The following is a 27313-nucleotide window of genomic DNA, read 5'->3' as shown; positions in this document are numbered from 1 at the left end:
CACACTCTCTTCTCTCTCTCTCCTCTCTCTCTCTCTCTCTCTCTCTCTCTCTCTCTCTCTCTCTCTCTCTCTCTCTCTCTTTTGAAATATATCTTAATGTTGGGAGAGGGATAGAGAGTTAGAAACATTGATGAGAGAGAAACATCGACCAGCTGCCTCCTGCACACCTCCCACTGGGGATGTGCCCGCAACCAAGGTACATGGCCCTGACCGGAATCGAACCTGGGACCCTTCAGTCCCCAGGCCGACGCTCTATCCACTAAGCCAAACCGGTTTGGCTGTAGGTCTTTTGATATATTTTACAAAATTGTGTACATGGGAATGTCCATTTTATGGTAATGATCTGAGTTAAGGGAATGAGGCTCAGAGAAAGAAAGAAAAAAGGGAGACAAAAGTAAAAAAGTCAGAGGCTGTAACAGCCAGTGTTATAAATGTATTAGAACGATTGTGACTTTAAATAAGGTAAATTGCCCTTGATAGGCACAAGTATTGAGGACACAAGGATTCCTATGCCTAAAATAAAAACCAGCCAATGACCTGTTTTCTCAATGCTCCACTCTGTAGTCGTGGCTTATATGATGGTGATTTTCAATAGTCGGTTCTGCTTTCCACGGGCCTTTAAAAACTATACGCCAGACCCTCCCACACTCAATTCCAAGATCTGATATGCCTTCTGCCATATCAGGGGCATGTGAAGTTGAGAATAATCTAAATAATTCACTCAAAAGAATCCATCTAAAATCCCAGTCAGGTTTGTACAAATTAAAATTGTTTCTAAAGAATGTGGAATGTCCAAATAGCAGTGTATCTACATAAACCAATAAAATGTTAGTGGCAATTTAATTTTAATATCTTTTCAAAAATTTCCCAACTTACAAATTAGTATACATTTGTGTATATTTACACAAATAATCATCGTTCTTTCCCCCATCTTAATTCAGCCTCCCATAGGAGGTTCTGGGGCTCCGAGATGACTACCTTAGAGCTGGTGCTCCAAGGAGCCCTGGGTCTTGCTAGTGACTGCTGGGTGTGGCTGTGGGCCACAGAGCAGGTCCATCCTGTAGCACCACAGGTCAGGAGCAGCTTCTGTTCTTTTCCAGATGCAATGCAGATGCCACTTCGGTTGTGTTCATGTATCCAGGTGCTTATAGAGTCGACGACTTTTCTCTTTTTTATTTCTGTTGCCATGTTTTTTCCAGGGCTTCCCAGCCCCGCTCTCAGAGCTCACCGTAGCTGCAGTCACCAGGCCACTCCCAGGCTTGTAGCCCATCACAGCCTGGACTCCTTTGGTCAAAGCTCTCACATTTTCCTAGCAAATAAGAGGAAATCGTATTCAGGATATCAGCAGTCTCCTTTAGAGGATATGTATAGTGTTATTTATGGAAACTCCAAGATAGTGGGACTTCCATCTCTCACTGGTACTTGCTCCCTGTTACTTAAATGATAAGCTTTCAGCATTCTGTCTTCAGTTCATTCCCACCCACCCCTCAACTTTCCTTAGTTCCATCGCTTCAAATATCATCTAGAGCTAGAATCATACTAGCTTCTTCCTGGAAATCTCTATCCTGATATCGAAATTCAACCTGCCTCAATCTAAACTGAGTTAGAAGTGGATTCTCCATTCTTTATTTCAGTGAGAGGTATAAAGAACCCGCCAGGCTGCCAAGACAGGACACTCTCTTTGTCTTCCTCATCTACCATATGCACTCAGCTGGCCACTAAGTTCTGCTCCCATCTTTAGAATTTTGTCTGTCTATCCCCTCCTCTCCAGCTATCCCCCACTGCTCTAACCGAGGTGCTGATTAGCTTTCTCTGGGCCACTTACTACAAGACTCTTATAATCCAGCATCCATATTTCTTTCTTTTTCTAAAAAAAATTCTTCATTGTTTAAAGTATTACATATAGTATTACATATCTCCTTCCACCTTCCCTGGCCACTCACACCCCTCAGTACATGCCCTCATCCCCCCTAGTGTCTGTGTCCATGGGTTATGCTTATAGGCACACATACAAGTCCTTTAGTTGATCTCTTACACCACCCCTCCCCTGCCTTCCCTCTTAGGTTGGATGGTCTATTTGATGCTTCTATATCTTTGGCTCTATTTTCGTTCATCAGTTTACATTGTTCATTATATTCCACAAATGAGTGAGATCATGTGATATTTATCTTTCTCCAACTGGCTTTTTTCACTTAGCATAATACTCTCCAGGTCCATCCGTGCTGTTGCAAATGGTAAGAGGTCCTTCTTTTTTATAGCAGCATAGTATTCCATCATGTAGATGTACCACAGTTTTCTAATCCATTCATCTACTGATGGGCACAACAACAACAAAAAATTTAGGTTTACTTAGAAAAAAATTCAATCCAATATAATTTGCAAGTATAAAGCAGGATTTCATGATCTTAGAATAGTACATTACTCTAGAAGCTAAAACTTAGATACCTAATTATATTATAACTAAACTGTAAGTGTTCAGCTTTCTTATTCATGACCTTTAGAAACTTTTTGTAAAACTTAAAACTTTAATTTAAATGTCCTATATAACAGTAATAGGCTCAGGAAAGAACTTCTAATCTTCCTGCATATTGGTAACTTTTCTTCTAAACACTGGTAGACTTGGAAATAATTCAAACTAGGAGCCACAACAACCAAAGTTCTAGTCCAGCTTTGCCATTTCAAACAAGTGTCCTTAGGTAGTTCACTTAGCCTCCTTAAGCCTCAATGTCCTTAATAGTAAAGTGGGAATAATATACCTGCTTGGTGTGCCTCACCATGATCACGGTGTGGGGCACAAATAAGGTACCACACAAATACAGAAAAAATCATCCTCTGCATACACATGACCCCTGCACCCCATTTTTTTTGGGGGGGGAATAGTAGATACAAAAACATTAATATATACTAGGTACAATTATATGATTTAAATGTTCTGCACATAAATTTGCTCTTTAAAATGTAATATACAATGTACTTGTGAATGATACTAGACTTATCGGGTGGCCACTTTTAAGTTATATAAATGTCTAATCACTATGCTGCATACCTAAAATTAACGTATTATGTATGTCAACTATAACTGAAAAACTTTTTTAAATTTTAAAAATTGTACCTGTGATATAAACTTGTGATTAAAATATGTTGGTTTAGAGAAAAGACAATCTACTAAATGGGAGAAAAATTTGCAGATCTATATATATTCTATATGTATAAAACCCTAATATGCAAATAGACCGAATGACGGAACAACTGAACAACCAGTCGATATGATGTGCGCTGACCACCAGGGGGTGCGTACAGAACATGCCAGGTGTTGGCAGCAGGCGGCAGAGCGTGGAACATGGCGGGTGTTGGCCATGGTGGGATGTGGAGCAGGGGAGTGGGGCCACCAGACCAAGGCGGGGTGCTGGTCGCTGTTGAGACAAGCCTCTGGTGATTACAGAAAATGTTTTGCTCCCATGTGCCGCGGTCCCGCCATCAGCAGGTGCAAGCGGCAGCTGCTGCTCACACCCACTGCTGGCGCCGGCCCCAATCACTCTGTGCCATCAGCAGGTGCAAGCAGGGCCAGCGCTGTCAGCTCATGGGAACAGCAGCGGGGCTGCCAGCAGACAGGGGACCGGGGGCCGCAGCGGGAGGGGCTGGGTACGAGCGCCGAGGATGGGCCGAGACCCACCGACAGGAGACCGGGGGCCGCAGCAGGAGGGGCTGGGTATGGGCGCGGAGGATGGGCTGAGACCCACTGCTGTGCTCACTGCAGCCTCGTGGCACATAGTTCCTTTCAAGGTGCACGAATTTGTGCACTGGGCCCCAATAAGTAGGATAAAGGTTCATATCCAGACTATACAAAGAACTCTTACAACTCAACAATAGAGAATCCTCCAGAGAAGATATATATATGTATGCCAATGAGCACATGAAAAGATGCTCATACAACTAGTCATTAGGGAAGTACAAATCAAAATCATGAGGTACCAATTCACACACAGCAGGATGGCTAATATAAAAAAGAAAATAAATACTGGCAAGGATGTGGAGAAATTGGAACTCTCATACATGCTGGTGAGAATGTAATATGGTGCAGCCACTTTGGGAAGTTAATGTGGAGTTACCATATGACCCAGCAATCCCACTCCTAAAAACATACCCAAGAGAACAGTAAATATATGTCCACACAAAACTTGCCCATGAATGTTCACAGCAGCATTATTCGTAATAGACAAAAAATGGAAACAACCCAGATGTCCATCAACTGATAAACGAACAAACAAAATGTGGTCTATCCTTTCAATGAAATATTATTTGGCAATAAAAAGGAATAAAATACTGATTCATGGATGAACCTTGAAGTCACTATGCCAAGTTAAAGATACCCATCACAAAGAATGCATAGTGTATGAATCCATTTACACAAAATGTCCAGAATAGGCAAATCTATAGAGAAAGTAAATTAGTGGTGGGCAGGGCCTAATGGGAAAGGGGAATTTGGAGTGACTATTAATGGGTATGGAGTTTCTTTTTGGAGTGATAAAAACGTTCTAAAATTAGATAGTGGTTAAGGTTGTGCAACTCTGTGAATATAATATAAACTACTGAATTGTATATTTTAAAAGGGTGAATTTTATGATGTGTACATTGTATGCCAACAAAGCTGTTATACAAAACGTGTTGGATGAGAAATTAAGAAAAGCTTTAAAACTTACTTGATGGAAAAAAGTTTTGTCAACAACATTTTCAATCTGTTTTGCTTTTTTATTCCGACCTGGCTGTATTTTCATTTCACCACCATTCCATTTGTTCTCCAGTAGTCGCTGGTGTTGATACTGAAAGGTCAGGGGATCTCTCCCCGGAGGAGGATGACAGTACAGGAGTTTACCCTATAAAGACAGTATGAATGGTATCAGAGCATCACAAATGCCATCTGTCAGACAAGGCATCTCAACCAGGCACACTCTGATGGAGCTTTCCGCTTTTGATTAAATTAGCTAAGCTGAGTTTTGGTTACCTGCAACGGAAGAGTCCTAATAAACTGATGATGATCCGTGGTGTTCTAGAGGCCTAGCCTCCTGCCATAGCCCCCAGACAAGAATAAAATCTTCTCTGCTCCTTTTTAAAAAAAATCCTCATCAGAGGATAGTTTTTTCATTTCTTATTATTGTTTTTTAGGTGGAAAGGGAGGGAGGGAGGGAAGGAAGGAGGGAGAAAAGGTGGGAGAAAAGGAGGGAGGGAGGGAAAGAAACATTGCCTCCTGCATGTGCTCCAACCAGGGTCTGGGATTGAGCCTGTAATCAAGGTATCTGCCCTTGAATAGAATAGAACCCAGGACACTTCAGTCCACGGGCCGATGGTCTATCCACTGAGCCAAACCAGCTAGGACTCTGTGCTCCTTTTTTTTTTTTATATATTTTTATTGGTTTTTCACAGAGAGGAAGGGAGAGGGGCAGAGAGTCAGAGACATCAATGAGAAAGAAACATCGATCAGCTGCCCCCCGCACACCCCGCACCGGGGATGTGCCTGCAACCAAGGTACATGCCCTTGACTGGAATCGAACCTGGGACCTTTCAGTCCGCAGGCCGACGCTCTATCCACTGAGCCAAACCGGTTTTGGCTCTGTGCTCCTTTTTACTTCACTTGCATATCTATCAAAGTATGCACTTTTCAGTACACTTGTATGACTTACGATGAATATTTTCCAAAGCGAAAACTAGGACACAACTGGACAGTGACTGTACTAACGGGATCCTGGGCTGATTGCAGTTGTTCACTGGGTGCGGAGTTCCCTCTTCCATCATAAACACTCGAAAACCTATTATTTTTAATGCACCTTCCCATCCTCCAGTTTTATAAATTGTAAACAAATAATTTATCCATATAAATATTCCATTAACTACTTTCTCCCTGAATTGAAGGCAAGAGAATATGCCTGCTCACTTTTATTTTCCATAATAATCTCATGAGATAGGTACTATTAGTTCCTCCTCCATTGATGAAGAAAATCCAAAACTTAGCATGCCCTCATTTATAATATGGAAATAATAACCTCACAGACTTGTTATGCATTTTTAGTGAGATAATAAACGTAAAACATTTGAAAGTATTCCCAGCAGGGTTTAACTTTGAATAAATGTTAGCTATTATTGTTGTTACTAGATAAATGTAAGGAGAAAGACATATAAACACTATATTACAGGGAAGACTGTGTTATAGGAGTGGAAAAACCAGGTGTTCAGAGACCTTCGTCTCCTTCCTGTTAGGTTGTCAGTCTATTTTATTGCTTTATATGATGCTAGCTCTCCCGGATCAAAACTATAAATCTAGTTATAAAACAATCTCAATGAGAAAATATTTCCTTTATAACTTAACAGGTAGCCATTTTCTAAAGTCATACCGTAGAGAAAGACCTGTTTATTCAAGAGCAACAAGAAGCAGGGTTCCCTTACATTGACATAATCCTTCAGGATGTAGCGTGCAGACCGAGGCTGGTCTGGCTGCCCGTGTGCTGTCATGAATCCTCGCATATCTGTGAGGAGAAAGGAATTTTGCAAAACCCAAGTTAGAAGACAGAACATCACAACAAAACAAGTGTGGTGATAACTTAGACCTTTCCCTTAATGCACTAGCATCCATACTCTCTACTTTGAAAAAGTCAATAACCATTGTAGAAAATATTTTGGTTCACATGATAAAAACATTTGATAACCCAGGAGAATAAACCATATGGGTTTATCTGATATCCTAGCACCACACTGTGACACAATACAACTTCTTTCTACTCCACTTCTTTCATTTCTTGATTTTAAACATTCAAGGAGGCTACTTATAGAATGCTATATTGTCATTATTAGCAAAACCAAAAGCAATAGAGCAAGTTTTCTTATGTATATCCCCACACTTTTTCCAGTTTCCCAGAGAGACAGCGAAGATCCTTTTACTACTAACTCAATTAGAAGGGAGGAGCAGAGCACAGCGGATAAGAATATAGGCGTTGGCAGCCAGGGTGGGTTCAAAACTCAGCTCCCTCACATACTAACTGTGTGCTGGCTCTTTCTGTTTAGAATAGTTAGAATCCTAGAGTTCACCTCACACAAAAAAGCAGATTCAGGCAGATTAAAAATCGAAAGGTTTTAAATAAGAAAAGATATTAGAGGAAAACAGTTTTATCCTTTTGGGATAGAAATGGTCTTCCCCAAAGTAAAATGCCAAAAAGAAAACAACAACAACAATCCAGTCTATTAAAAATATTTCTATGTAAAAGAAACCATACACATTGGGAAAACATTTGTGGCACATGTAACAAAGAACTCCTACAAATCAAGATAAAAACAAATAATGCATAGAAACAAGGTGATTTCCAAAAGAAACATAAATGGTTAACAAACATATGCTCAATTTCACTTTTATTTAAAGAAATAAATTACATCAAGAATTATTTAGCAACATCTTTTAAAAGTAACTGCCGGAGACTATTCTTTATGGACCTGCAGATGGTGACCTTAGAAACTGTACATGTGTGGTCATCCCTGCCTACAAAAAGGTGTTTTCCTTTCTCTAACTTGCTCAGTGTCCTGGAAAGATCAGGAAAAACGGGTTCTCATCCAGGCTGTGCCACTGACCAGACACCACCTTGGGCAAGTTAGTTCATGCTTTGATTTTAGATTACTTGTTAAAAAAGGGGAGCAAGAGGTGGGGTGATCTTTAAGGTCTCTTCTAGTTCTGTGATTTGTGACTATACCAGTCTTAACCCAAGTGCTTAGTATCCATCCTTGTTAAAGTCTTTCATCTTAGCCCTAGCTGGTTTGGCTCAATGGTAGACCGTCGGCCTGCGGACTGAAGGGTCCAGGGTTCGATTCCAGTCAAGGGCACATGCCCAGGTTGTAGCTCAATCCCCACTGTGGGGCGTGCAGGAGGCAGCCGATCAATGATTCTCTCTCATTATTGATGTTTCTCTCTCTCCCTCTTCCTTCCTCTCTGAAATGAATAAAAAATATATTAAAGAAAAAAAAGTCTCTCAACTTTGGTAGGTTCAAGGTCTGACTTAAGCATTGTCACTATCAAATCACCTTTGTCTGCCAGGAAATAAAATGAACTGAACTCCTTCCCAGGCTGGTGACAATTCTTTTAAAGGCAGGTCACACATGCACAGAAATGCTTCTAACATTGCTACCCCTTTAAGTAGACACAGGTTCCCCCAGACAACCTTTAAAGTTTGTATTTAAGGTAAATAAATTACAACCAACTAGAGAAATGATAGGCTAAAGTAACTCCCACATGAAATTGAGGTAAAACATGGAGGTGGGCGAGTGTGGACTCATTTTAATGTGGAATGAGGCTTATGGGGGTTGATGGAAGGGGAAGGAAGAGGCTTTGTGTCCCTATTCCCTATCCTCGCTGCTCTGTCCCACTCTAAGGGCTTTCCCTTCTGACTTTCCCCTCATTACTCTCTTTTCCTGCTCTGATAAGCACATTCATTTTCTTCCGTTTTGGGAGAAGTCTCCAGAAAAAGCCAACCTAGCCTCAGATCAGAACTAGTGCCTACACTTGGGTATCATCAAAGCGGTGCATGTCCCGTGGGCCTTTCCTTCAGAAGCGAGTGGTAACTGCCGACAGGCCCTGTGCTCCCCGTGGGGGCTCTGAACACTGCCACATCGCAGCCTCTACATGGAAAGGGCCGGAGACCAGGCGAGTATGAAGGACCCATCTCCCCAGGGAGCGGTTTCTGAGGTGATGGGAAAGAGACAAAGAATACAAAGCATCTCCTTCTCTAACCTTTAGAAAGCACTTCACACACTGAAGTAAAAGAGCACTCAGGTGGCGCTCTGCTCTCCTCAGCTACGCTGGACCCTGAAGCCACCATCCAACCAGATACCTGGAGGCCACTTCACAGGCAAGGCCAACAGAGAAAACAAAAACATCAACTCTGGAAGAGGACATGACAAATGCTAAGGAAAAATTCTGAATTTGTATCTTTGCAGAGGACTATTTCTCTCATTAACTTTATTTTTTGTTCATGTTTTAATACAAACCACAACTCACATCCGTAAGCTGTCAGCAGTTCTTCTGATGTTGGAGGCCGCTGGGGATCTTCATCCTCTCTAGGCTTTATGATGTTAATGCCATAGGTAGCTTCTAAAACATGTCTTGGAATATTCTGGCAAACGTAAGCTTGTCAAGGAAACCATTCCCTTGAACTGTCCCCTTCTTCCCCCTAGCGTCTGGCACATGCTTGTAAGAACATGGTATGTCAGCACTTCTACGGCAAAAACCTTTTCACCTCTCCAAAAGAGGAGTAGTTATTCATTAATTAAAATTTTTTTCCCTTTTAAACAAAGCCTTATGCACCAATGAATCCTTTTAAATAATTATTAAAATCTCTGAAATACATCTTAAAGTTGACAAATTTTTACCTAAACCAACAATCAATTTGTGAGATAATCCCAATTCGAACATAAAGCAGAGAGAGTCTGTTTCTAATTCTTATGACCATGTAAGGAGAATTTTTTTTTTCTCCCATAGATTTTTCTTAACCCACTTACGACTTTCTATCTTGTACCACGGTTACTTATGTTCATGCCACATAGCCCCGACAGAACGAATCCTGAAAGGGCAGGATCCACATCAGACTCATGCCAGCATCCTCCACAGAACCCAACCTAATCTGGCTTGCAATACATTTTCTGAGATTCATCCAGGTTGCTATAAAAGATTTAGTACATTCTCTCTTTTTTTCCTTATTTTTCTATTACAGTTTACTTTCAATATTATTTCGTATGAGTTTCAGGTGTACAGCATAGTGGTTAGACAATCATATACTTTGCAAAGTGCTCCCCTCAATAATTGCAGTACCCACCAGGCACCATACCTAGTTATTGCAATATTATTGACTATATTCCCTATGCCAGTGATGGTGAACCTTTTGAGCTCGGCGTGTCAGCATTTTGAAAAACCCTAACTTAACTCTGGTGCCATGTTACATATAGAAATTTTTTGATATTTGCAACCATAGTAAAGCAAAGACTTATATTTTTGATATTTATTTTATGTATTTAAATGCCATTTAACAAAGAAAAATCAACCAAACAAATGAGTTCGCGTGTCGCCTCTGACACGCGTGTCATAGGTTTGCCATCACTGCCCTATGCTGTATTTTATGCGTTCTTTTGGACAACTGTACTCATTTTAGAAATGTATTATATTTTTTTTTATCATGGTAAATAAATTTGTACTTATTTCTTATAGAAAGAGAGAATAAATTGGGGTAAACAAAAAGCTGTGGTCTTAAGTGCAGTCATTAAAAGTCTTGTCAAGAACCATGCAGGGCCTAGCCAGCATGGCTCAGTGGTTGAGCATCGGCCTACGTACCAGGAGGTCACAGTTTGATTCCTGGTCAGGATAGATGCCTGGTTGTGGGCTGGATCCCCAGTGGGAGGCGTGCAGGAGGCAGCTGATCAATGATTCTCTCTCATCATTGACGTTTCTCTCTCCCGCTCTCACTTCCTCTCTGGAAAAAAAAAATAAGAAGAAGAAATCATACAGTATCCACCTCAAGGGTTGTCTTGAAAATTAAATGAGGTATGACTTGGCAAGTGTTTAGGAAAGTACATAGCATTCGGTAAATGTTAGCTGTAATGATTAAATTCTCAGTGACTGGGAGGCAGCTATTACCCGTAAAAGAAAAGACTCTGGAAGGTTGGGCAAGTTTTCCAAGGTCACTCAAGTAGTTAAATGGCAGTGTCAGGATTCCAGCAGCTTTGCAATTGGAGGCTGAGGTCCCAGGTTGGGATCCTCCATTTATACCAGGTTACCCTGCTGCAACCAGGACGTGGGGTTCCAATTCTGAAGTCCTGATGCTCTTTCACTATATAAACTTGGGCAGAGCACTAGTAATATTTTATATTTTTCATTCTCAGATTATCAGTCCTGAATACATCAATGCAAGACAATGTCCAAAATAAACTTGAAGCCGCAATTCACACATAGCAACCAGGGTCTTTACTAAGCAGAAAGGATATTAGTGATATAGGTGGAACATGATCTCTCATCTGGTCAATTGGGAGGATTCCGTTGCAAGTCATCTCAGCCTTGGTAGAGACAAAGGATGGCATCACCAGGCCTGGGCAGTCACATAAGCAGAGGCCAGGCTCCACAAAGAGAGTCTGAAAGACGAGTAAGAGGATTTTATGCTGGGCATACAGAGGAGGAAGGGGAGGAAGAGCAGCACACGAGTGACACAGAACTTCAGAAAATACCCAGATGGAGGAACTGGCTGAGTAGGAAACATAGAGGCCAATGCTGTAGCAATAAATACCTGAAAATGCTTGGTGTGACCAGGTGTGGCAGACACAGATACTTTCTTGTTGCCCATGATAGTGTTGATTGTTGAACTCTTACCAACATTTGGGTAGCCCACCTAGAAGAGACTCAGAAGTTACTGAATAGTCAAACAACACACCTATCAAAGATCCAAAGATATGATATAAATAGTGGCAACACTAGCATGAGTCTGGTTGCTTCCGAAGGTTATTTGAAATATACGTTGTTTGTTGTCAGACATTTTCCCACCTGTGGTATGGGTATTTGTTCACATTCATCTCCAGTGATGAATAGTACATTTTATTTATTTTTAAAATGTACTTTTATTGATTTGAGAGAGGAAGGGAGAGGGACAGAGAGATAGAAGCATCAATGATGAGAATCATTGATTGGCTGCCTCCTGAACGCTACCCATTGAGAATTGAGCCCGCAACCCAGGCATGTGCCCTTGGCTGGAATTGAACACGGAACCCTTCAGTCTAGAGGCCGACACTCTATTCACTGAGCCAAACCAGCCAGGGCAGTACATTTTATTTTTATAAGTTTTGCTATCACAGCAGATGCTCCAGTAAAACTTACCACCTTGTTCCCAGCTCTTCCCCTCCCTCTTCCCATCTACAGGCATTTCAGTTCCCATTGGATCTCTCATTGGGTGAAGCTGAGCATCACAGACAATTTCATTATCACAACATACAATTATTGAGCCTGCAACCCAGGCATATGCCCTGACTGGGAATCGAACCTCTATCTCCTGGTTCATAGGTTGACACTCAACCACTGAGCCACACCAGCCGGGCCGATTATTTTTAATAACATTAACAAGTTTCTGTCTTGCTGGCCGAAAATGTCAAATGACACAATGAGCTGAGGTGGGTTATCAAGCTACTAAAACTCTTCAATTACTCTTGGGTTCTGGGTGAAACACTATCCATTCTTTCACCTCTGTCTCTCCCCAACTATCAATAAATTGGAAATGTCATGTTGCCTCAGATCAAGCAGGATCATATAAATTATGCCACCCTTGTTCTATGCCTTTTCTCAGGCTTTCTCCCAGACCTCCAAATCCAATCCACTCTTTTACATGGTTCCAAAAATCCTCCATTAACATGCCTGGAAGGTTAGAAAATACCAATCTCACTGAATATAAAATCCCAAACTTTCACCTATATTACAAGACTTAAAATGGACACACTTCTACCATTCCAGTCTGAACTCTCACCACTCTTCAAACTTCAACCACACTCGATCACATGCCACGCAATGAACACACTTTCCCATTCCTCCTGCTCTGCTTGAACATTTCCCTTTTGCCTGTCTGGATGCCCTTGTCAAAACCTTACATCATACTTTAAGATAAACCTCTTAAAAGATTTCAGGTAACTGCTTATTAATTTCAATATCCTTCTGTTTTGTATTTATATCTTGATCACCTGATATATTATTATATGCTTAAGTGCTATTTGTTGGGGTGAGGGGAGAGGACTTTTGTTGCTGTCATCCTCCCCCCGCCCAATCAGGTTCCCTCATGATATATACTCCTATAGGGCATTAAACGTCCCCCTCTCTACTTGGATTACAACATCTAGGAGGGTGGGACTGTGTCTGCCTTGTCTACACTATCTGTACATGGCTAGGGCCTAGCAGGATGCGTGGCATGTAGTAGGTGATCAATAAATGTTTGCAGAATGAGTAAATTAACCTATTTTAGGATTTCTACAGGAGGGAGGCTGCTTCACATTTTCATAAACATGAGGGAAGTTCGTTTTCTGGTACATGTGGAAATTTTTTTTTTTTTAAATATATTTTATTGATTTTTTACAGAGAGGAAAGGAGAGAGATAGAGAGTTAGAAACATTGATGAGAGAGAAACATCGATCAGCTGCCTCCTGCACATCTCCCACTGGGGATGTGTCCGCAACCCAGGTACATGCCCTTGACCGGAATCGAACCTGGGACCCTTCAGTCCGCAGGCCGACGCTCTATCCACTGAGCCAAACTGGTTCCGGCCATGTGGAAAATTTACTTTCCTCCACTAGTATTTCGTTCTCCTGGATGGAAGATCTTTAAAATAAATGCCCTCTCTAACATTGTACATTTCCTTAGCTAAAAGATGCAGTCAACTGGAACCAGGCTGTACCCTCTTCAGGTGTGGGCACTTTTCATAGCTATCTGGAATTTAGGGTATATGGAGTTAGCAATGCAATCTCCTTTCCCTTATTTGCAATGTTTATGCAACTAAAGCATTTATCATATTTTCCCTGTCCCCAAGATGCTGGGATTCTCCCAAACACACTTCTGAAACACTTAGAGTATAAGTTGTCAAGGATCACAGGAAGTTGCCAAAAGCCTACCTTACCTAAAAAGCCCATCTTACCTAAATGTAAGAACAGCAGTCTAGAGGTCCAAAGACAACCTCAGTCTAGTACCTCTTGGTAAGTCACATGATAGGCAGTGCTGAACTGGAAAAAGTGAAGACTAATATGAACAGGGCCATAACCAATATAAGCCTTGAGAAAATGCACTGTTTTGAGTTGGGCTTTGCCTGTCACACTGCCCACTCCCACGATGGCAGTGGGGCATTCCCTATGACGCCTGATTGGTCTCTGGGGTTCCAGTGCAGCTACCAAGAATGAAGAATTAAAGACCCTCAGGTGGTAACAAATTTATGACACATTTCATCTTACCAGTCCAACAGTAAGGTGCTGATCTTTCACCTTCTTCCCAGTGTGCAGCTGCTTAAAGATCTCCAGTAGCTCCTGCTTTGATACCAGGTGGCTGAAATTGCGCGTTTGCCTCTTCTGCGGGGTTTTCCTGCCCTGAGCCTTGTCATCCACAAAACAGCTTTCCTGCCAGTCCTGGCCACAGGCTTCTTCGTCAGGGTTGCTGTCCTCTTCCGAACAGGTCTGCCAGTCCTCCTCCTCCTCCTCCTGACAGTCCTCATACTCACTGTCGTCTCCATCACTAGCGACAACTTCACTAAGTGAGAGAGGATCCCTCTCTAGATGTCGAGTCTCACCTTGTGGAATTTCAGCCTCATCACAGCTGGAGTTTTCAGAGTCAGTTCTGTTGGCTTCTTCAGCATCTGCATCTGCTTGTTCCTGATGTAATAAGAGAAAACACAAAAGTTCAAAACTATAACTGCACTTTTTCGCTCTAGTGAAAATACTCGAGTTGGTTATCTACGATGAACACAGGACAAATTATGAAGGGGACCAGAAAAGGTGCCCTTGGCTGAGGGGAGGAGCAGTGGGCCTTCCCTTTATACCTTTCTGTATGATTTGAACTTTGTACAGTAATATGTGTTACTTTTGTAACAGATAAATCTTTAAAGAAAGCACGGGTTTAGGCCATACATTATTTTGCAATGGACTGCAGAAGAAAACAAAGCATTTTTCATTAACAATAAAACATTTTCTTCTCTACACAAAGGAAGAAGGGTTTAGTTTGTAATTTGAGTTTCATTTTACATTTTTAAAGACAGTAGTTTGAGTGTTTAAAGAAACTGCTATTCTTTTATAATTGCCATTAGTAAATCAAAACCTTTTGGAGATAGTTCCCTGTGGAAAATGTAGGAGCAACAAAACTCAACTCTGTATATGGAAATTATTCACCAATTAAAGATTTCCTTTGGAGAAAAATAAAATCATGTACTATTCATGGGTGTATTAATTCTTCTGAATTCCTACTGATAACAAAGCAGAAACAAGGCAATTTACAGTGTTACTAATTTGTAACAAGGATAAAATAGTTTGAATTTAGAAGTGATGTAAATAAACCTTGCATCATTTTCAAATCATCTATTGTGTTAGCATGAGTAACTATCACAGGTAAGGACATTATGAACTCAGTTAAAAACGTTATCTTAGATTTTAGGAAAGCGATGTAAACAAAATGTGAGGGAAAATAGGTATGATTTCATGATAATGCCTGGCAACTCAAACAGAAACATGGAATTGGATATGATAAATGATCAATGTAAAGACGTCACTGTGTGCTTTTCTGAATAATTTTAAAATATGAAAGAGGCAGCCCAGCTGGTGTGGCTCAGTGGTTGTATTGACCCAGGAACCAGGAGGTTGCGATTCAATTCCCGGTCTGGGCATACGCCCGGGGTTGGGGGTGCAATTCCCAATGGGGGGTGTGCAGGAGGCATCCGATTGATGATGTTTTTCTCTCTCATTGCTATTTCTATTTCTCTATCCCTCTCCCTTCCTCTCTCTCTCTCTCTTAAAAAATAAATAAAATAATAAGAAGTGTTCTAAGGTGAGCTCAGGGAGGTCAGAAAAATAAAAAGAAGGGAAAAGTCAATCTTTGGGGGAATGCAGTGCAATTTAACAGATGATTAAGAGAAAACCAAGGTACTCAACTCAAAAAAAAATGTTATATATTTTTTTTAAATAAGAAGGGGTCAAATAACTATAGAAGAAGAACCAAACTTCAAATAGATGAGAAAACAGTGAATATCAAACTACTTTTAATGATTCCATGTTTGACAGTCAATTGACAGATGTGATTCCATATATAACAACACGGTAGCTGGCATTTTGTTTTAGGAAATCATGAAAAACAGATTTCAGAAGACTTAGAAGTAGTAAATGGAGCCTAACTTTTAAAAAGGAAAAACAAGTATCTTCCACAAAACACACCCTATTAACCCAAAATCTGATATGGAAACAATTCCACAGTTAGCTGGTGAGCCCTAAAGAGACATTCAGCAACAGGGGATCCCTGAGAAAAGACCATGCCTACAAACTCCATTTCCCTTTGAAATCTCCTACTTGGTTGACTGTTTAGGGAATATCACAGGTGCAGAAATTAATCCTTTTTCCATTTTTGACAGGGTTATTGGGTTGGTGCATCAGGGCTATCCAATACGGTGATATAAATATTTAAAATACAGTGGGGCCTTGACTTACGAACGTCCCTACTAACGAGTTTTTCGAGATACGAGCCATCTCTCGGCCAATTTTTTGCTTTGAGTTGCGAGCTAAAATTCAGGTTACAAGCCAGCTTCAGATACCCAACCGCTAGTTGGCGCAGCGAACGTCACAGTGAACGCCACAATATCAGCCCACCAAATTGATTTGTCAAATTGATTTGACATACGAGTAATTTGAGTTACGAGCTCCATCACGGAATGAATTAAACTTGTAAGTCAAGGCCCCACTGTATATTTTTATTGGTTTCAGAGAAGAAGGGAGAGGGAGCGAAAGATAGAAACATCAATGTTGAGAGAGAATCATTGATTGGTTGCCCCAACCCGGGCATGAGCCCTGATCCAAAATCAAACTATGACCTCCCTAGTTCATAGGTCGACACTCAACCTCTGAGCCACCGGCCAGGCTATTCAAAGACTCCAGCAAGACAATTATTGAAACAACAGGAATGATGGTTAAGAGGACAAACTATGAAGCCAGACTGCCCGAGGCCAACAGGCACTTACACTTATTGTTGAAAAGAATAAAATACATAGTGCTTAGAACAGTGGTACCTGGCAGAGAATAAATTTTCTAAGGGTTAGTTTTTATTAACAACAATGCTGTCACAGCGACATTTGCATTGAGTGCTCATAAGTACACCAAAAGTTACAGAGCTCTATGCTTGGTCCCTATTGGTCCTAATCTATTTAACAATGTTACCAGTGAGTGGAAAGAATATATAAAAGGACAAACACATGAAATATGCACAAGATTTAAAGCTGGAAGAAGAGAAAAGCAAACTGCACAACCAAAATGAACTCTACCTTCACCCCAAATCACTAATATTTGAAAGGAATAGTAATATCCTAAGTTAAGGTAAAAACAAAATGAAAACTTTTTCCACATGTAAAGGTAGTATGATGTCTGCTAAGGCTATTCTTTAAAACTAGTGGCCCTGTGCACAAATTCGTGCACATGGAAAGGAAATATTTTAATATCACCATTCACCCTTTCTCTATAATAGAAGTGTCAACCAAATTCAGGTTGATAATGACAGAGCGAAACATACGTACCAGCAGGAGCTTTATATGTATTGCGCATGCACAAGTCAACTTAGCCATATATGTATATGTATATGTAGAATAAACTTGCTTCATTAGACCTGCTTTCTAATTTAGCTAAACTTTTTCCAGCCCAGTGAAGCACCCCAACTTCTCTTTCAGTGTTTGTACCTGGCTATAAAGCAAGTCGTGTTCCCGGGGTGAAGAAACTGCAAGAGGATGGCAGAGACGTCACCTTGTCACCCATTTTTCTATAGGTCAGTGATGGCGAACCTATGACACGCCTGTCAGAGGTGACACGCGAACTCGTTTTTTTGGTTGATTTTTCTTTGTTAAATGGCATTTAAATATCAAAAATATAAGTCTTTGTTTTACTATGGCTGCAAATATCAAAAAATTTCTATATGTGACACGGCACCAGAGTTAAGTTAGGGTTTTTCAAAATGCTGACACGCCGAGCTCAAAAGGTTCGCCATCACTGCTATAGGTCCTCCTACTATCTTAGCACTTAGGGAAAAAATAAACAAACCAACCCCCCAAATTTCCATTAATCTCCCTGAAACCCAACCTGGAAAAGTCCCGCAGGTTACCTTAGAGTCACCAATTGGTGGGATGGCTTCAGCCAAAGCTGACCAGAAAACCACCTTCACATTTTCTTTTTCAAAGTATGTGGCCCAGGCACTCCGCTGCTCAGAAGTCAACAAGTCTGCCTTATTTATCAGAATCACATTCTCCTTATCGTCATCTATTTCTTTCACATAACATTCCTAGGCAAGACAAATATAATTAGAAAGGCTTCTTCCAACAAGTAAAAATTAGGCTAATTATACTGAAGAACCCCCCCGCAACCCACCTATAACTAAAAGTTTTCACTGCCCTTTTTTATATCATTCCTAATTTAAATATTTTTAATCATGGCACATTCTACTGACCCTCTCAGTAAACTTTGAAAAGAAGTGAGGTCACATAAAGAAATACTCTCAACGTAAGAAATTGGAAGGGGTAAAAAATGCTTTCCCGCCCTGTTGTAAAACAGGTCCTTTTGTCCTTAATAGTGCTGAACTGTTCCGTTTAAACAAGTTAAAAACAACAACAACTGCGTAACTAGATTTGTTGGCAGCAGGGACTATTTTGCAGCCTCGTGATGACAGCCAACAATATTTACTGTAAAAATTATTTTTGAATTCTAAAAGAAAACCACGACTAAGTCACTGAAATAAATTCCCAAGTTTGGTTCTGCATTAGGAAATATACCAGAAGTATAAAAGCTGACTTCCTAGGAATTTCACCGTTAAGATTCATGCTATTTACCAGTGGATTTTAAAATAATCTGTACTATTACTACTATGGTCCTCAGTAGGAAAACTTCATGTGTGTTTTATTAATTCAAAGCCTATATTGCATTATTTCATGTGATTATTATACCTTATTAGTCCCTGTGGTGGCTTACAAACTTAGTTTATTTGTAAACCGCCACAGGGGGTAATACCTAAAGTGTGAGAAGAGAAAACTTAATGGGATGGATAAGAAGTAAGATAACCAGGAATATATCAAAGTAAGTAAAATGCTATTTTGACTGGTGTCTCAAAAAATGAGAAACACTGGCAAATGTCTATTAACAAAGTGGATTCTAAACGAAAAGCTGGAAAGTTCACATCAGTGTTTGTGTCTTCCTGCAGACAGAAACAACTGTTTGCGAAGAGAAAACATCTGTCACAACCGTCACATTACGAAAGCTTTTAACCCTCGGAGGAAAGGCCTACCTAACTAAACAAAGCTGGAGGAGAGTACAGAACGCTTGTCTAGAGTATTTCTATCAGTGATGCTGTCCTCCCACTGCTCCTCCAAGGTTGTTAGATTTGAATCTTATGACACTTTACTTACCAAATCCTCACATCTAAACAGGAGTGGGTTTCGAGCATCTACTATCTGGACCACGATATCGCTGCAAAACAAATGTGAGATATTTCAATCATTGTGAAGTGAAAGGAAATGCTGACCATATAGTAAGAGAAGCAAACATTTTCCATATAGTAAGCATTTGACATGTTTAACTTTTTAAGGTACAATTATTCCCCGTTCATATATGAGGAAACTAAAGCTTAGAATTAAGTAACTTGTCCAAGGTTGCCAGCTATCAACTGATGGAACCAGAATGGGAACTAAGGTAGTATGGACCAGGGGCCATGCTCATAATCATAATATTGTCCTGCTCTTATACTAACAGCTCTGATGATATTTCATTGCTAAAATTTTAACTGTATCTTCTAGTAACTTCTCCTGGAGAGATATAGTGAGGTCCACCACATATTCAGTACTTAATCTAAAATGTGTTAAGGCCTCAAAAAAACCCTAATATGTTTATCACCTGCTGACAGCTACCCTATCAAAGCCTACATCTAGCACTTAATCATCCACCCACTCCAAGAATGGGTTTAGATGGCAAGAATCCAAAACAGCAAAATATCAACTTAAGTTGCCATCCTGAAGCAAGAATGATAAATCCAATTTCTTAACCACATAGATGATGTATAAAAAACTTTCTGCCCTGGCCAGGTGGCTCAGTTGGTTGAAGCATCATCCCGTGCACTGGAAGGTTGGGGTTCGATTCCTGGTCAGGGCATATACCTAGGTTGCGAGTTTAATCCCTAGTTGGAGTGAATATGGGAGGCAATTGATCAAGTCTCTCCACCTCCCTTCCCCTTCTTCTCTCTCCAAAATCAATAATAATACTAATAATACTAATAATAAAATCTTCAGGTGAGGATTGAAAAAAGAAAACTGCAGTTGATAGCAAGCCCCTCAAAATGTGGTAGGGACTATAGCAGCCCAGCATTGCAAGCAGCACAAGTATTTCACTTTAATGGGAGTATCCTCCCTTCCTTCAGCTTCTGTGTTTAGAAAAGATTTTTTTTTTAAATATATGTTTTATTGATTTTTTACATAGAGGAAGGGGAAGGACAGAGAGCTAGAAACATCGATGAGAGAGAAACATCGATCACTGCCTCCTGCACACCCCCTACTGGGGATATGCCCGCAACCAAGGTACATGCCCTTGACCGGAATCGAACCTGGGACCCTTCAGTCCACAGGCCGACACTCTATCCACTGAGGCCAACCAGTTAGGGCTAGAAAAGATGTTTTTTAAGGGCCAGTTGTGACTGCCACTGGAAAGGAGTAAGTTGCAGATGTACCACCTACCCCCTTACAGCAGTCTCCAAATCCGTATCTGGTTAGCCTTTTCTGAGGTAACTCTTACGCAACTATGCCGAACACCAAGGAAATGCATGGAACCCAGTTACCACTGAGGGCAGGGTTTTTGACAATCAATGTACAATTCCTTCAGAACAGTTAAATTTCCAGCATAATTGTGATTCAAAGGAACTCACAGACTTGCTAATTTATGATAGATTGTTTATAAATTCTCAAATTAAGCAGGCCCTAATATTTTCTTCTTTACGGTAATATCTACCACTTTAAAAACTGTATTTAAGAGTAAACGCAAGAATGACTGCAAAAAAGCCTAATGAACTAAAATTACAAAGTCCACAAACTTTATGTCTATCTACCAAACATGTAGAAAGAATAAGAACAAGTAATCTGCTTAGAAACACCAGTAAGAGAAGAAGACACATTTAAGACAGCTTGCTTCGTGTGCTGAATTAGGATGCAGAGAAAAGTGCCAACTATGTACCAGGAAGGGTCTGCGCAATACAACGAAGGCGCCTATGTTACTGGAATGCAGTGTTCTGCCCTCGCAGTTTCCTGCATTTCAATGACATGTCATACATCAAATCTTTTCTGATAACTACTTTTGAAATTAAGGAGGCAGATGGCTTAGCTGCCTGTTACCTAATGGAAGGAGACATTGGTTGTACAGAACACGCTAGCAAGTATTTCCTGTTAAAAGATGTGGCGGTAGTCACTTTATTGGTAATGTTTCTATGTAACTCAGATCCACACCTCCATGTAAAACACATTATATTCATGGAGGTAGAAATATGTTCTTATAAAGAGGGAAATATCACATAATAAAAACAATACACAAGTAACACTGTAATCCAACTGAAGCTAACTAAGAGTTTCAACAAGCACAGACTCAGGCTGGGGAAACGGACTGCTTATTTAGGGCATAAGAAGCGAGTAAAGGGCCATCCTGTTAAACACGGGAGAACACGTATGGTTACTTTTGCTCCCTGTCAAAACCTACAACAAGGAAAGGCCGGAACTCATCAGGACGAAGAGACAGTAAGAACAGCAACTAAGACACGTCAAACCTCTAAGAGGCAAGCCTGTGCCCGCCCCCGAGCCCCGAGAGAGCAAGCTGAGATAGAAGCTTGAGATCTAGCTCTCAAGGCCAGGGAGAGGCGAGGCACTGAAGCTAATCTGAACAGGGAGCTCTGAGGTCATTCCCTGTTCCCTTCAACCAGGCAATTACGCCCCACCCGGCTTCCAAGTTTAATCCAATTCCTGTTGTGTTTTTTTTTTTTAACATAACAATGCAAATGCACTAATATTCTTTTCCGAGAACCAGGCATCCTGTTTCCTAATGTTCTTACTGGGTACATTTTATGTATTTAAAAAAAAAATACAATCTGAAAGTTCCTTTTGTTAAAAAACATCATTTCAAATATAAATTTCATTTATGGAGTCCTTGTAAGTAATTCAGAAACCTTGAGGAAAACAAAAACCTTTTAACTATACCAACAATCTTTTTCATCTTATGACACATATAAACTAATCACTAAAATTCCGCGGCACACCAAAAATAATTATTTTTGACAATCTAACAAAAAAAGGGTATAATTTTGATTCATTCACACAGGACAGCTATTGTGTTGGATGCTGTCATTTTTTTGACTATCTAAGCGAAAAGAGGTCAGTGCCCCTGACCAAAAAGTCAGGTACTGCGTGTTTTAAAATTCTTGCAGCTCACTGGTTGAAAAAGCTGCACTATATCAAAGAGGTGAGAATGGAGAAAGTTGATTCATTCATTTCTAACAATCAAGACATGAAAAAGACTGAAAATATCCCATTCTTAATTTATTAAAATTTTTCTTTTTTCAAATTCCAATTAAAACAATCATTCCCCCCACCCGATCCTTCCTGGCCTATGACTTGGCCCACTACCTTTCTATCTGCAACATAGTAGGATCATACTGCTTTGTAGTTTACCAGAACTGCATCGTCCTAGACCTAGTGCAGTGATGGCGAACCTTTTGAGCTTGGCGTGTCAGCATTTTGAAAAACCCTAACTTAACTCTGGTGTTGTGTCACATATAGAAATTTTTTGATATTTGCAGCCATAGTAAAACAAAGTCTTATATTTTTGATATTTATTTTATATATTTAAATGCCATTTAACAAGGAAAAATCAACCAAAAAAATGAGTTCACGTGTCACCTCTGACACACATGTCATAGGTTTGCCCTCACTGACTAGTGCATTTCATTCATCTGTTGTGTGCTCTGTTGCCTGGTGCTTTGGTTGGCCTCCCCCCCATAATATACTGGCTCTTTCAGGCAGATACCTATTCCTTTTCACACCCATATTTTCCGTATTACCAGTAGAAATTCAATATACAGTGGCTGAAATAACTACAGTTGCTTCAGAACTCATCTTACAGAAAATGCTCACCATTCTCACAAGCTTATTGTGTTCATCTAATAACAAAAAACATTATATATTTTAAAAAACAGAATCATACTTTCGGTTTTTATAATAATTCTCAACAACAGCCCTTTGTATAGCTTAATCCTGCCCCCCCTCCATCCCTGGGCCTATAAACATGTATTAACACCTAAATCTAACAACACCACAACAATGACGCCAGTACCCCTCTCCCCAAAATGCTCATTTACCTTCGCTCAATCACCCTCCAGAGTTGGCGCCAAAAGTCCAAATTTCTTTCAAATGGAGTCAATATCAGCTTTTGTTCCTCTTCTAGCCTGGCTTTAAAATGATAAGTTTATACCTTTGCCAGATTATATAGAAAGTTTTGAGTAACATAAACACTGAAATTCATTGCATTAAAAAATAAGTACGCAAATATTAACTGTCAAATTGTTTTTATACTAGAGGCCTGATGCACGAAATTCGTGCAAGGGGCTTGGCCCTCACAGCCGCGACTTCGTCCAGGAGGTCGTTGGGCTGTTCAGTCTAGTTAGCATATTATGCTTTTATTATTATAGATACTTTCTGATGAATCAATAAGAAAATCAAATTCAAGTTTTATATTTAATCTATTTAAACCCTGGAAGTTTATCTATTACACAAAGTGACAGTTCTCCACGGCATTTCTTCCTGGAGGAATGCCCGAGAGCAGTGATCAACTCCAGGGTGTCTACTGGTGGAGAAGGGTATAAACGAGAGAAACAGCCAGGAATGGAGCAGAGTAAGCCACTCACTATTAACCAACTCGCCATCTTTGTGCAAGGATTCATGTGTGGCCAGCAATTTGCACTTAAAAGAAATCTACCAGTTTTCTAAAAAAGTTTTTAAATGCAAACAGCAATGCTAGCACATCAAAATGCCTGACGTGGAACCCAAGGCAAATCTTCAGATAACCTTAACACTCACCGGACAAGCTGACGTCTCCATTCTAGAAAGTTATCTTTTTCTGCCTGTTTGAGTTCTTCGGAGCTAGTTTTCTTGTTCCACTTTGGTCTGAAACAATCACAGGGGGGAAAAACTCCATATGAGTTACCAAAATAAAATAGGGATTTGGATTTAATAATGGCAACTGACTGAGAATAGAGAGCAGAAAAAGAGTGAACATATAAAAATGTTACACTCAGTGGCCATGTTGTGCCTCATAATGCCCTACATTCTTGTTCAACTCACCTCCTTGGTATACACAAGAACTGTTTGTTTTCTTCATGGAGCTTTTTAATTCTCTGGCTCTCCTCAAAAGACAGCAGTCCAGTTTTAGCCTCAGGAAGCACAAACTTAATATTAAGCTTCTCTGTTTATAGAACAGAAAAGAACTGTTACTCAAAAGGCAATACGAATAGTGAATATTGGTCATTACTTCAAAACTAAAAATATGAGCATCTGAAACAGAATTTAAGCTTTTAAAATTTAGATTCCTCTAGCCTTGGATAAATCATAATTTCCAAATGAAGTTTTCTACAAAAAAGGAAAATGTTTTTATTATTTATAAAACTCCATATTATAAATGCTTTAAGAGTGGGAAGAAACTGTGAAGATTTACTACAACCAATCCCTTCATTTTATATAGGCAGTGGTCGCCAACCTTTCGGACCTCACGGACCACCAGTGGTCCGCTGACCACCAGTTGCTGACCGCTGATACAGGGAGAATAATTGTAAGCCAATGGGAATGGATGGGGAAGCAAAGATTCAGCAGTCTCACTCCAGTTGAAAGGGTGAACTATTACACTATAATGTATATAAGGTATGTATGATGAACACCCAGGATTAGTGCCATACATAAATTCAAATAAATATCATGTCCATGTGTGAATTAGAGAGACCTCTGTTCTAGGGCTCTATTTCCCTCCAGCCACCCCGGAGTTGCTCCAGGCCTCTCGAATTCACCACACACAGCCACCTAGTCTCCTTAGAAGTCAGCTAAGCTTCTTACCAAAATGTCAAGGGAAGGTCCTATTCAAAGATAACGAGACATCTTCAGCAACATTCCTACTGAACTCTAAGCAAAGGCTGCAGTCTGCTACCCTCCTCAGACCACCAATACCTTGGGCTGCACAGTCTAGTAACCAAGTACAGTCAAATCCAAGCACCATTCACAAGCAGTCAAAACACACACCCCTCGAGCTACGTATTTAATAATTCTTTTGCCAAAACCGGTTTGGCTCAGTGGATAGAGCGTCGGCCTGCGGACTGAAAGGTCCCAGGTTCGATTCCGGCCAAGGGCATGTACCTGGGTTGCGGGCACATCCCCAATAGGAGATGTGCAGGAGGCAGCTGATCGATGTTTCTCTCTCATCAGTGTTTCTGACTCTCTATCTCTCTCCCTTCCTCTCTGTAAAAAATCAATAAAATATTTTTTTGAAAAAATAATTCTTTTAATTTCTCCTTCCAATGATGATCTCCCACCCAATGTCCAACCACTGTAAATACCTCTAGCCCCCCGAGTCTTTCCTCTTTCTCCAGTCCATCATCCAACTTCTTTCCCTCGTTGGCTAAAGCCATGTGGTACATACATTCGACCACTCTGACTGAACATCAAAATTCATTATTTCACTGCACCCACTCCCAAATCTCCACCCTTATGTAAAGCCAACTATTCTTTCTCCTTCTCATTTCAGCAGTGTTGCTATGAGTGCTGCTGCAAGTAATCACACAACAATGCAGCACCTGACTCTGAACTGTGTTTACTACCACCACTTTTGAATCCAAATATATGGGTTTTTCGCAGACCAACAATCAATTCTCCAAACACCAATTGGTTTCTTACAATTCCATTATATTCTATCAGACTCCAGAGATAGAAGGGTTCTGTCCCACAACTTCACTTGAGGTGCCACATCTCTAAATGGTTTTTACGGAGGCTTCATCACATAGGGATGATTGATTATTGGCCACTGGTGATTATCTCAATTGCCAGCACCTCCATCTTTTATGACCCCACATATCTGCTACAGGCTTCTTTCATAGCACCTAAAATAAAATATACAGAACCAAAACTTGCCTTACTCAACACTGTTGCCAGTACAATGCCTGAGAGAGGCTGAGACTAAACAAAGCATTCTGAACAAATGAACGAATTTGCCAAACAACTTAATAACATTTACAATAATAAAAGAGCAACAGGGATAGTAGTTTATAATTCTCTCTCTGTGACATGTACTTTTCCAAGTGCTCAGAAACACGTATTAAAAAACCAGGGAGAGAAATGACTAAAACAAATGACATGCACAGAAAAATTCACTATAATGTGTTGACAAATACTTTCAAATACTATACAAGTTGCCTAAGTTAACAAGAGCAGGCCTAGAATTGTGCTTCTAACAATGATATCAAAAAACATTCTGGAAAACACTAGTACTGTCCACCATAATGTTGACTGGCTTTTTTCCCTAGGAAAGATTGAGTTTCTTGAATTTAATATGATACTGTATAATTTGAAGTGTTTTTTCAGAGCTGAATTTTAAAACTGTGGTATAAAAACCCCCACAAAACAACAACAACAAACTGTGGCACATTCTGTAGCTCACAACTTGAGTACAACTGGACCCCACAATGCTGCTGGGATATCTGCCTTTGGATTAAAGACAGCTCATTTATGAATTTAGTAGGGTCTGAAAAAACAGTTGCAGGTAGATTTGTTTATATCTAGTCAGCAAAGACGGAAATGTGACCAGTGTCATATGCACTCAGCAATAAACAACTTACCAGCTACGAACTCTGTTCCTGCAAGTTCTGCAGTTGCAAGGAAGTCATCAAGGGAGCTCTGTTCAGTCACCGACTGAAGATTAAGACGACCCCAGTCATAGCCATCATTGAGTTCACTTGTGTGCAACTATGAATAAAACAGGGTAAAATGCAGTTACTCTCTTCTGCTCTTGACATCCAAACAAACTCTAACCCCCCAAGGAACTAATATTCTGTGGTCTTGAGCATGATACCAGCACCTTTAGCATCAACACTGATAATAGCTAAACATTCAAATGAGCATTTTCTTACCTCATGATAGGCACTTTCCATTCACAATTTCATTTCATTTTCAAAATCTTTTAATGTAGCTTTATTGTCTGTGATGAGGAAACAGGCTTCAATAGATAAAAATAAATTGCCTAGCCTGGCCAGTTTGGCTCAGTGGTTGAGTCAAACCTATGAACCCAGCAGGTCCTGGTTTGATTCCTGGTGGGGGCATATGCCTGGGTTGCATTGCAGCTCGATCCCCAGTCGGGGCGTGGAGGAGGCAGCAGATCAATGATTTTCTCTCATCACTGATGTTTCTCTCTCTTTCTCCCTCTCCCTTCCTCTCTGCAATCAATAACAACACTATTTTTTAAAAAGTAAATAAAAAGAAACGGAAGG

General features: G+C 40.3%; 1 protein-coding gene across 4 annotated transcripts in view; it reads right to left on the bottom strand.

Annotated features, from left to right (window-relative positions):
* Positions 1 to 826: 826 nt before the first annotated feature.
* The window catches only part of LSG1 (large 60S subunit nuclear export GTPase 1), a 27359-nt gene continuing 872 nt past the window's right edge, over positions 827 to 27313 (bottom strand). Inside the window, exons 2-14 of one of the 4 annotated variants that reach the window (XM_006761993.2) lie at positions 26666 to 26792; positions 24132 to 24252; positions 23868 to 23954; positions 23150 to 23236; positions 19173 to 19233; positions 17879 to 18055; positions 13993 to 14406; positions 11304 to 11405; positions 11008 to 11151; positions 9032 to 9155; positions 6439 to 6518; positions 4701 to 4874; positions 827 to 1309 (exon numbers count right to left, since the gene is read on the bottom strand). In XM_006761993.2, coding sequence (XP_006762056.1) covers positions 1130 to 1309; positions 4701 to 4874; positions 6439 to 6518; positions 9032 to 9155; positions 11008 to 11151; positions 11304 to 11405; positions 13993 to 14406; positions 17879 to 18055; positions 19173 to 19233; positions 23150 to 23236; positions 23868 to 23954; positions 24132 to 24252; positions 26666 to 26792 — 1878 coding nt within the window. In that variant the 3' untranslated portion in view covers positions 827 to 1129. The remainder of the gene's footprint in view (positions 1310 to 4700; positions 4875 to 6438; positions 6519 to 9031; positions 9156 to 11007; positions 11152 to 11303; positions 11406 to 13992; positions 14407 to 17878; positions 18056 to 19172; positions 19234 to 23149; positions 23237 to 23867; positions 23955 to 24131; positions 24253 to 26665; positions 26793 to 27313) is intronic. The other 3 variants (XM_015562806.1, XM_015562807.1, XM_015562808.1) reach the window with 3 other exon arrangements.

Source organism: Myotis davidii, unplaced genomic scaffold, assembly GCF_000327345.1.
Source record: "Myotis davidii unplaced genomic scaffold, ASM32734v1 scaffold557, whole genome shotgun sequence".
Taxonomy (NCBI): domain Eukaryota; kingdom Metazoa; phylum Chordata; class Mammalia; order Chiroptera; family Vespertilionidae; genus Myotis; species Myotis davidii.
The sequence above is the reverse complement of the archived record's forward strand: the minus strand, read 5'-3'. Positions and strand labels throughout refer to the sequence as shown.